Here is an 11,974-nt window from a genome sequence, read left to right as displayed (position 1 = left end):
TCATCAAAGCTTTTAGAATCAATTGAAAGTCAAATACATTCAAACAAAGCTTTTTGAATCAAATGAAAGTCAATTGCATTCCACAATGCTAATTGAGTCAAATGAAAGTCAAACACATTCAACGAAGGTAATTGAGTCAAATGAAAGTCAAACACATTCAAACAAAGCTTTTTGAATCAAATGAAAGTCAAATGCATTCAACAAAGCTAATTGAGTCAAATGAAAGTCAAACACTTTCAACAAAGCTAATTGAGTCAAATGAAAGTCAAACACTTTCAACAAAGCTAATTGAGTCAAATGAAAGTCAAACACTTTCAACAAAGCTAATTGAGTCAAATGAAAGTCAAACACATTCAAACAAAGCTTTTTGATTCAAATGAAAGTCAAATGCATTCAGCAAAGCTAATTGAGTCAAATGAAAGTCAAACACTTTCAACAAAGCTAATTGAGTCAAATGAAAGTCAAACACTTTCAACAAAGCTAATTGAGTCAAATGAAAGTCAAACACATTCAAACAAAGCTTTTTGAATCAAATGAAAGTCAAATGCATTCAACAAAGCTAATTGAGTCAAATGAAAGTCAAACACTTTCAACAAAGCTAATTGAGTCAAATGAAAGTCAAACACTTTCAACAAAGCTAATTGAGTCAAATGAAAGTCAAACACATTCAAACAAAGCTTTTTGAATCAAATGAAAGTCAAATGCATTCAACAAAGCTAATTGAGTCAAATGAAAGTCAAACACTTTCAACAATGCGTTTAGAATCAAATGAAAGTCAAATACATACAATCAAAGGTTTTTGAATCAAATGAAAGTAAATTGCATTCCACAATGCTAATTGAGTCAAATGAAAGTCAAACACATTCAACAAAGCTAATTGAGTCAAAAGAAAGTCAAACACATTCAAACAAAGCTTTTTGAATCAAATGAAAGTAAAATGCATTCAACAAAGCTAATTGAGTCAAATGAAAGTCAAACACTTTCATCAAAGCTAATTGAGTCAAATGAAAGTCAAACACATTCAAACAAAGCTTTTTGATTCAAATGAAAGTCAAATGCATTCAACAAAGCTACTTGAGTCAAATGAAAGTCAAACACTTTCAACAAAGCGTTTAGAATCAAATGAAAGTCAAATACATTCAATCAAAGCTTTTTGAATCAAATCAAAGTCAATTGCATTCCACAATGCTAATTGAGTCAAATGAAAGTCAATCACATTCAACAAAGCTAATTGAGTCAAAAGAAAGTCAAACACATTCAAACAAAGCTTTTTGAATCAAATGAAATAAAATGCATTCAACAAAGCTAATTGAGTCAAATGAAAGTTAAACAGTTTCAACAAAGCTAATTGAGTCAAATGAAAGTCAAACACATTCAAACAAAGCTTTTTGAATCAAATGAAAGTCAAATACATACAATCAAAGCTTTTTGAATCAAATGAAAGTCAATTGCAATCCACAATGCTAATTGAGTCAAATGAAAGTCAAACACATTCAACAAAGCTAATTGAGTCAAAAGAAAGTCAAACTCATTCAAACAAAGCTTTTTGAATCAAATGAAAGTAAATTGCATTCAACAAAGCTAATTGGGTCAAATGAAAGTCAATCACATTCAACAAAGCTAATTGAGTCAAAAGAAAGTCAAACACATTCAAACAAAGCTTTTTGAATCAAATGAAAGTAAAATGCATTCAACAAAGCTAATTGAGTCAAATGAAAGTCAAACACTTTCAACAAAGCTAATTGAGTCAAATGAAAGTCAAACACTTTCAACAAAGCTAATTGAGTCAAATAAAAGTCAAACACATTCAAACAAAGCTTTTTGATTCAAATGAAAGTCAAATGCATTCAGCAAAGCTAATTGAGTCAAATGAAAGTCCAACACTTTCAACAAAGCTTTTAGAATCAAATGAAAGTCAAACACATTCAAACAAAGCTTTTTGAATCAAATGAAAATCAAATGAATTCAACAAAGCTAATTGAGTCAAATGAAAGTCAAACACTTTCATCAAAGCTTTTAGAATCAATTGAAAGTCAAATACATTCAAACAAAGCTTTTTGAATCAAATGAAAGTCAATTGCATTCCACAATGCTAATTGAGTCAAATGAAAGTCAAACACATTCAACGAAGGTAATTGAGTCAAATGAAAGTCAAACACATTCAAACAAAGCTTTTTGAATCAAATGAAAGTCAAATGCATTCAACAAAGCTAATTGAGTCAAATGAAAGTCAAACACTTTCAACAAAGCTAATTGAGTCAAATGAAAGTCAAACACTTTCAACAAAGCTAATTGAGTCAAATGAAAGTCAAACACTTTCAACAAAGCTAATTGAGTCAAATGAAAGTCAAACACATTCAAACAAAGCTTTTTGATTCAAATGAAAGTCAAATGCATTCAGCAAAGCTAATTGAGTCAAATGAAAGTCAAACACTTTCAACAAAGCTAATTGAGTCAAATGAAAGTCAAACACTTTCAACAAAGCTAATTGAGTCAAATGAAAGTCAAACACATTCAAACAAAGCTTTTTGAATCAAATGAAAGTCAAATGCATTCAACAAAGCTAATTGAGTCAAATGAAAGTCAAACACTTTCAACAAAGCTAATTGAGTCAAATGAAAGTCAAACACTTTCAACAAAGCTAATTGAGTCAAATGAAAGTCAAACACATTCAAACAAAGCTTTTTGAATCAAATGAAAGTCAAATGCATTCAACAAAGCTAATTGAGTCAAATGAAAGTCAAACACTTTCAACAATGCGTTTAGAATCAAATGAAAGTCAAATACATACAATCAAAGGTTTTTGAATCAAATGAAAGTAAATTGCATTCCACAATGCTAATTGAGTCAAATGAAAGTCAAACACATTCAACAAAGCTAATTGAGTCAAAAGAAAGTCAAACACATTCAAACAAAGCTTTTTGAATCAAATGAAAGTAAAATGCATTCAACAAAGCTAATTGAGTCAAATGAAAGTCAAACACTTTCATCAAAGCTAATTGAGTCAAATGAAAGTCAAACACATTCAAACAAAGCTTTTTGATTCAAATGAAAGTCAAATGCATTCAACAAAGCTACTTGAGTCAAATGAAAGTCAAACACTTTCAACAAAGCGTTTAGAATCAAATGAAAGTCAAATACATTCAATCAAAGCTTTTTGAATCAAATCAAAGTCAATTGCATTCCACAATGCTAATTGAGTCAAATGAAAGTCAATCACATTCAACAAAGCTAATTGAGTCAAAAGAAAGTCAAACACATTCAAACAAAGCTTTTTGAATCAAATGAAATAAAATGCATTCAACAAAGCTAATTGAGTCAAATGAAAGTTAAACAGTTTCAACAAAGCTAATTGAGTCAAATGAAAGTCAAACACATTCAAACAAAGCTTTTTGAATCAAATGAAATTCAAATACATACAATCAAAGCTTTTTGAATCAAATGAAAGTCAATTGCATTCCACAATGCTAATTGAGTCAAATGAAAGTCAAACACATTCAACAAAGCTAATTGAGTCAAAAGAAAGTCAAACTCATTCAAACAAAGCTTTTTGAATCAAATGAAAGTAAATTGCATTCAACAAAGCTAATTGGGTCAAATGAAAGTCAATCACATTCAACAAAGCTAATTGAGTCAAAAGAAAGTCAAACACATTCAAACAAAGCTTTTTGAATCAAATGAAAGTAAAATGCATTCAACAAAGCTAATTGAGTCAAATGAAAGTCAAACACTTTCAACAAAGCTAATTGAGTCAAATGAAAGTCAAACACTTTCAACAAAGCTAATTGAGTCAAATAAAAGTCAAACACATTCAAACAAAGCTTTTTGATTCAAATGAAAGTCAAATGCATTCAGCAAAGCTAATTGAGTCAAATGAAAGTCCAACACTTTCAACAAAGCTTTTAGAATCAAATGAAAGTCAAACACATTCAAACAAAGCTTTTTGAATCAAATGAAAATCAAATGAATTCAACAAAGCTAATTGAGTCAAATGAAAGTCAAACACTTTCATCAAAGCTTTTAGAATCAATTGAAAGTCAAATACATTCAAACAAAGCTTTTTGAATCAAATGAAAGTCAATTGCATTCCACAATGCTAATTGAGTCAAATGAAAGTCAAACACATTCAACGAAGGTAATTGAGTCAAATGAAAGTCAAACACATTCAAACAAAGCTTTTTGAATCAAATGAAAGTCAAATGCATTCAACAAAGCTAATTGAGTCAAATGAAAGTCAAACACTTTCAACAAAGCTAATTGAGTCAAATGAAAGTCAAACACTTTCAACAAAGCTAATTGAGTCAAATGAAAGTCAAACACTTTCAACAAAGCTAATTGAGTCAAATGAAAGTCAAACACATTCAAACAAAGCTTTTTGATTCAAATGAAAGTCAAATGCATTCAGCAAAGCTAATTGAGTCAAATGAAAGTCAAACACTTTCAACAAAGCTAATTGAGTCAAATGAAAGTCAAACACTTTCAACAAAGCTAATTGAGTCAAATGAAAGTCAAACACATTCAAACAAAGCTTTTTGAATCAAATGAAAGTCAAATGCATTCAACAAAGCTAATTGAGTCAAATGAAAGTCAAACACTTTCAACAAAGCTAATTGAGTCAAATGAAAGTCAAACACTTTCAACAAAGCTAATTGAGTCAAATGAAAGTCAAACACATTCAAACAAAGCTTTTTGAATCAAATGAAAGTCAAATGCATTCAACAAAGCTAATTGAGTCAAATGAAAGTCAAACACTTTCAACAAAGCGTTTAGAATCAAATGAAAGTCAAATACATTCAATCAAAGCTTTTTTGAATCAAATGAAAGTAAATTGCATTCCACAATGCTAATTGAGTCAAATGAAAGTCAATCACATTCAACAAAGCGAATTGAGTCAAAAGAAAGTCAAACACATTCAAACAAAGCATTTTGAATCAAATGAAAGTAAAATGCATTCAACAAAGCTAATTGAGTCAAATGAAAGTCAAACGCTTTCAACAAAGCTAATTGAGTCAAATGAAAGTCAAACACATTCAAACAAAGCTTTTTGAATCAAATGAAAGTCAAATGCATTCAACAAAGCCAATTGAGTCAAATGAAAGTCAAACACTTTCAACAATGCGTTTATAATCAAATGAAAGTCAAATACATACAATCAAAGCTTTTTGAATCAAATGAAAGTCAATTGCATTCCACAATGCTAATTGAGTCAAATGAAAGTCAAACACATTCAACAAAGCTAATTGAGTCAAAAGAAAGTCAAACTCATTCAAACAAAGCTTTTTGAATCAAATGAAAGTCAAATGCATTCAACAAAGCTAATTGAGTCAAATGAAAGTCAAACACTTTCAACAAAGCTAATTAAGTCAAATGAAAGTCAAACACATTCAAACAAAGCTTTTTGATTCAAATGAAAGTCAAATGCATTCAACAAAGCTAATTGAGTCAAATGAAAGTCAAACACTTTCAACAAAGCGAATTGAGTCAAATGAAAGTCAAACACATTCAAACAAAGCATTTTGAATCAAATGAAAGTCAAATGCATTCAACAAAGCCAATTGAGTCAAATGAAAGTCAAACACATTCAAATAAAGCTTCTTGATTCAAATGAAAGTCAAATGCATTATTTATTCAAAGGGTTTTGCTTGCGTTGACTTTCTGTTGACTTTCTCTCTAGGCGATTTCCATGGCGATTTGAGCAGCTAGGTCGGGATCTTCATCTGGCTTCTTCACCATCATGGCACGAAAGAAGAAAACTTCAACTCCACTCCCGCAAAACCCTAATCATGCTCCTTCTGATAAAATCTTAAATACCCAAAGGAAATCTGGGATTTCTTCAACTGGTTCGATTCTTGAAGATGATGAAATGGTAACCCCTCCTGCATATTTGGTACATCCAACTGCTGGTAAGGTTTCCAGAAAGGATTTGAGGGTGCTAGAGAGTATTCATAGGAGTTCGATTGCTCAACTTCAAGCTCAATCCAATAGAACAGTAACTAGGGTTTCTGCGGTTACTGTTCCATTGGTAACAGAGGAAAATCAGGCTTCGATGATTACTCCTAATGGTAATCGTGATACCTCTAAGACTTCTGATGATCCAAATTGTGTTTCTGGAGCTTCTGCTGAAGAATGGAAGGATCTATTCAAGGGGAAACTGAATGCAAAAGGAACCTCTCTGTCTTTCATTGCTCCTGAGATAAAGGATGGTAAATCAATTGCTAAACTTAGTCCTGCTGATATTCTTGAAGGCAATAAGAAATGGGGTAATGCTCTCATCTTCTATGTTGTTGGTTACTCACCTACTATTTCTGCGGTTCATAAGTTCATTGCTGATAATTGGAATTTTATAGCTAAACCTGACATATTTTGGCATGATGAGGGATATTTCATTGTTAATTTGAAATCTGTAGATGATAAGAATGCTATATTATGTTCTGGTCCCCATATGTTCTTTGGTAAGCCTGCAATTATGAAAGCTTGGTCTGATAAGTTTGACTTTCATGCTGAAATTTTGAGAGTAATACCTCTATGGATTAGGCTACCTAATCTGCCTTTGAATAGTTGGGGTGCTGAAACTTTAAGTAGAATTGGTAGCCTTCTGGGTGTTCCTGTATGTGCTGATGAATGTACATCTAGGCAGCTTAGGGTCTCTTTTGCTAGGCTCCTTGTGGAAATTGATATCACTAAACCTCTGCCTAGTTCTGTCTGGATTGAAAGTCCTGCTGGAGAATTAATTGAAATTAAAGTTTTGTTTGAATGGACACCACCATTCTGCAAAAAATGCAACAAAGTGGGGCATGACTGTACTGTACCTAGGAAGCAAAAACAAAATGATGCTCAGAAACCTGCTCCAGCTCAGGGTAAAAGAGTTTGGGTGCCTAAGACAGCCAATCCTGCTGATGCAAGTAAAGCTGCTGAACCTGTTAAGGAAGTCTTAGTTCCTCAAGTTCAGAAACCTGAAGAATGGCAGATTCCTGGTAAAACATCCAAGAAAAGAGCTAACAGGCAAATCTCTTTCCCTGCTACTGCTACAAACTCAAACTCTTACCTTCCTTTGGCTAATGATAATGATACTGTGGTTAATATTGATGAGGAAGCTGGTGATCCTAACGGGGGTGATGGTAATCCCTCTTTAGGAACATGTTAGTGTTGTCTTGGAACATAAGGGGTCTTAATGACCCTGGGAAGATAGCTTCTGTCAAGAGGCTACTTTCAGAGAAAAATTGTGATGTTGTTTGTCTTCTAGAAACTAAAGTAAAACAGCAAAATAGTGTGAATATTCAGAAGAAATTTGGCTGCTCTTGGACTTGGTATTGTAACTACACTCACTCTCCTAAAGGTAGAATTTGGGTTGGGTGGAAGGCTGACTGTCTTACTTTGGATGTCCTTTTTTCTGCTGAACAGTTGGTCCACTGTTTACTTAGCACTAAGGACTTGCAGACTCAGATTATGGTTACCTTTGTTTATGGTTTGCACACTATTCATGATAGATTGCAACTATGGGATGGGCTCAAGGGTCTGCCTGGTACTCTCACTACAAGAAAAACCCTTTTGGGCGACGAATAAGTTTAATTTGGGCGACAAAATATTAATTTGTTGCACTTGGTGAATATATATTGCAACAAATATCAATTCGTTGCCCTAATGGGTACAATGGGCAATGACATTGTAAATTCGTCGCACAATTATAGGTTTAGGCTACTAGTTGAATCTTCGTTGCACAAACTTTCATTTGGGCCACGATATGTATATGATCGTTGCCTACTCTACAGGTATTGGGCGACGAATTCACAACACCTGTTGCCCAAGCTTATCAAACAAAAGGCGGAAAATATTTCGACTCTCAAATTTCATCCCGCCTAGTTCATAGTTTGAATTAAAAAACATCTTTTTTTAGTTTTTTCAAGCCGATTAAACTCGTCATTATCCATTTAGACCTAGGTTTTCAACCAGTATTATTATATATACAATTGATAGTGTTGTCTTTCTTTTCCTCACCATAAAAGCCAATTTTTTTTTCTCTTCTCTAGTTTTCTGATAATTATAAGATTATAGAAAGCTCCTTTAATGCCTTTTTCTAAGAAAATTTCATCAACCTTCTAGTTAGTGTTTAGATCGACACTTGCGGAAGATTTTCGAGTCATCAATTTTTCAGATTTGCGAAGCGAATAGTTTTTATATGTTGAGTTGATTTCGCTAATGCATGGTATAAATTGTTTTATATTTTGCGTGATAACGAGTTTTTCTTTTATTAATATTTTAATTTCTGTAATTTTGGTGATTAACACATTATGATTGCAGTCATCAATGTTTATATTGTACTCATTGTTCGCTTCATTTCTTCATATTTGCCGCAAATTATTATATGTAAGCATTGTTGAGACAATTTTCTCCATGTATCTATTTGTATTGTGTACAATCTAGGTTTTATTTACGAACTTTTTTATGTTTAATTTCCATTTGTCACAGTTTTTAAATTGCGTTACAGGTTACGAATATATATTTATTCCATCTTTTTGACATTTTCTAATCTTTATTTTTGCAGAGGCACCAATACAAACTAGATTCGTAACGATAATGGAGATTGAAGAATTGCCCACTAATTTACAACTCAACCTTTTTTGCAATTATAGCCTACCTCATGATCTGCTTATTTGGAGTGGTTTGAATTCATATTTTTAGGAACACGATAACGAATTCCCATATGAATTTCAATTATCGACCATGTTACTGTATTGTAATTTTTTTAGGAATATTGTATTGTAGTTGAGTTTGGTCAAATGTAAATATATTATAAGTTTTTATTTTATTGAAACTATTAAAGAAAAACCTTTCTTGTATACTAATATAGTTCATTGCAATAATATACCAAGTTCTTGTGCACAGTTATATTCATAACACAATTTACTTTTAAGTAGCTACCGTGATGGATTTATTTTAGGTGATAAAGTAGAATTTTGTTGGTCATTGAATAAAAGACGATCAAATTTGCACAGAACGCTATGCAAAGTTTTGGGCAACGAATGTATGTAATCGTTGCACAATAATCATACATGGGCGACGTCTTTTATTGCCGTTGCACAAAACATCACCTCATCGGCAACAAAATAGTACGACGCACAAACTATACATTAGGCGACGAGTTTTATGTTTGTTGCCCAAAATAGTAAGGGCGTCGATGATAGGGCAACGAACTCACGACGAGTTCATTTTCGTCGCACAAACCTTTGGGCGACGAAATCTAGACTTTGGGCGACAAAATCTTTTGTTGCCCAAACCAATTTTTCTTGTAGTGTCTCTTGCCTTGGTTATGTACTGGAGACTTCAACTCTATCTTGTCTGCTGATGATAGGTTAAATGGAGCTGATGTCTCTGCTTATGAGACTAGGGATTTTCAGCAATGTATTGATGATTTAGCTCTTGTTGAAATCAAGAGTAAGGGCTCTTATTTCTCTTGGTGTAACAAAGCTCATGAAGGCCCTAGAACTTTTTCTAGGATTGATAGGGGATTTGTTAATCAAGAGTGGATTAATTGTTATGGTCAAGTTGAAGCTGTTTACTTACCTCCCCACCTTTCTGATTATAACCCTATGGTTTATGACATCTTTCATGCTTTACCTGGGAAAGGGAGACCTTTTAGGTTTCTCAATTATCTTGCTGAGCATGATAGTTTCTTGTCAATAGTAGAAACTGCTTGGCAAAACACTGATTCTAGTGGTGACATTTGGTGTAAGCTTAAGCATGTTAAGGCTTCTCTGAAGAATTTGAACATTCAGAAATTTGGTGATATCAGTGCAAGGCTTGATTCTGCTCAGAACTATCTTTCTGATATTCAGCAACAAATCTCTAATGATGTTACTAATGCTGCTCTATATGCTCTAGAGATGGAAGCTATTGCAAATGTTAAATATTGGTTCAGTATCCAGGAAAATGTTTATAGGCAGAAATCTAGGATTGACTGGATGAAGCTTGGTGATGGGAATAATCATTATTTTTTCTCAATCATGAAGCAAAGACAAAGCAGGAATAGGATTGATACTATCTACAATGAGCATGGTGTTCTGCTGAAAACTCCTGCTGCTATTGAAAAGGAAATTACAGATTTTTACAAGAAACTGCTGGGTTCTAGAGCTCATGTTCTGCCTGGGGTTGATTTGAATATAATGAGAAAAGGTAGACAATTATCTAAGTCTGCTCAGGATTCCCTTATTGCTCCTGTTACTATTGCTGAAATTGATTTGGCTCTTAAGGGTATTGACAATACTAAGGCCCCTGGGATAGATGGGTTCAATTCCTTTTTCTTTAAAAAGGTCTGGAATATTGTGAAAGCTGATGTTTATGCTAGTGTTATGCTTTTCTTTAATACTGGTAATATGAATAGGCACTGGAATTGCACTACTGTTACCTTAGTTCCTAAGGTGCAGAGCCCTTCCTATGCTAAGGATTACAGGCCAATTGCTTGATGTACTGTCATGTATAAGCTGGTTTCTAAGATTCTGACTGCTAGATTGGCTGTTGTCCTGCATGAGATTATTGATAATGCTCAAGCTGGGTTTATTCCTGGTAAGCATATAGGGGATAATATTTTGCTTGCAACTGAGTTAATTAAAGGTTACACTCACAAACACATCACCCCAAGGTGTATGCTCAAGGTTGACCTTAAAAAAGCTTATGATTCAGTTGAATGGAGTTTCCTTGAAATTGTTATGGCTGAGCTCAGTTTTCCTGCTCAGTTTATCAATTGGGTTAAAAGTTGTCTTTCTACTGTTACTTTCTCCATCTTGATCAATGGTGTTCCTGCCAAACCTTTTCCAGCTAGGAAGGGTCTTAGACAAGGTGACCCTATGTCCCCCTTTCTCTTTGCAATTGGGATGGAATATCTGTCAAGATGTTTTTTTGAGCTGAATCAGGACCCTGACTTTAACTATCACCCCAGGTGTGAAAGAATGAACCTGACTCATCTCATGTTTGCTGATGATTTACTTATGTTCTGCAGAGCAGATGCTGGTTCTGTCTCTCTTCTTTTCCAGGCTTTCACCAAGTTCTCTGAAGCTTCTGGGCTTTCTGCAAATCTGGATAAGAGTGAGATATATTTTGGTGGTTTAGCTGAGGATGATCAAGCTTATCTCAGATCTTTGGTGGGTGTTGCTCCTGGGGTCATCCCCTTTAGATACCTAGGGGTTCCTCTCTCTTCAAAGAAACTCACAATTGGCCAATGTAAACCCTTGATAGATAAGGTGACTACTAGAATCAATGGGTGGACTGCAAGGTTTCTCTCCTATGCTGGTAGATTGCAACTAATCAAAAGTGTTCTTTTTGGTGTTCAAACCTACTGGGCTCAAATTTTTGTTCTCCCCAAGAAGATTCTAAAAGAAATTGAATCAAGATTTAGGGTCTTTCTTTGGACTTGGAAAGCCAATCCCTCAAAGAAATCCTTAGTCTCCTGGTCTCAAGTTTGTCTTTCTAAGGTCTGTGGAGGGTGGAATGTCATTTCCCTTCCTGAGTGGAATCTTGCTGCTATTACCAAGCTTCTCTGGGATTTGGCTCATAAAGCTGACAGCCTTTGGGTCAAATGGGTTCACATTTATTATTTCAAAGAGAAGCCTTGGTGGGGCTTGCCTGCTCCCAAGAAATGCTCTTGGGTTCTCAAAAGAATTCTCAAATGCAGGACTATTATTGATAATATTGGTAATTGGGATTCTGTTATGCATGGGGGCAAGGTTAAGATCAAGAAGATTTACCAGTGCATCACCAGTTAGGTCCAAAAAGTGGCTTGGAGAAGGATTATTTGCAATAACTTGGCCACTCCAAGAAGCTTGTTTATTACCTGGCTTGCTGTCAGGAATAGACTAGTTACTAAAGATAGATTGCAAAGCTGGAACATTCAATGTGATCCTGTCTGTTTTTTGTGTAATCAGAGTTGGGAATCAGTGCAACACCTTTTCTTTGAGTGCTCTTTCAGCAGAAGTATTTGGGA

The 11,974-nt window shown here is 33.9% G+C and overlaps 1 protein-coding gene across 1 annotated transcript; it reads left to right on the top strand.

Moving 5' to 3' along the window:
* Nucleotides 1–5,734: 5,734 nt before the first annotated feature.
* On the top strand, nucleotides 5,735–10,460 carry LOC145594206 (uncharacterized). The gene is made up of 3 exons (XM_081650540.1): nucleotides 5,735–7,118; nucleotides 7,244–7,522; nucleotides 9,319–10,460. The coding sequence occupies exons 1-3, from the start codon at nucleotides 5,735–5,737 to the stop codon at nucleotides 10,458–10,460; spliced, it is 2,805 nt and encodes a 934-aa protein (XP_081506666.1).
* Nucleotides 10,461–11,974: the final 1,514 nt, after the last annotated feature.

The sequence above is a fragment of the Chenopodium album genome, chromosome 19 (genome assembly GCF_948465745.1).
Source record: "Chenopodium album chromosome 19, dcCheAlbu1.1, whole genome shotgun sequence".
NCBI lineage: Eukaryota > Viridiplantae > Streptophyta > Magnoliopsida > Caryophyllales > Amaranthaceae > Chenopodium > Chenopodium album.
This window is presented reverse-complemented; position numbering and strand designations above follow the sequence as displayed.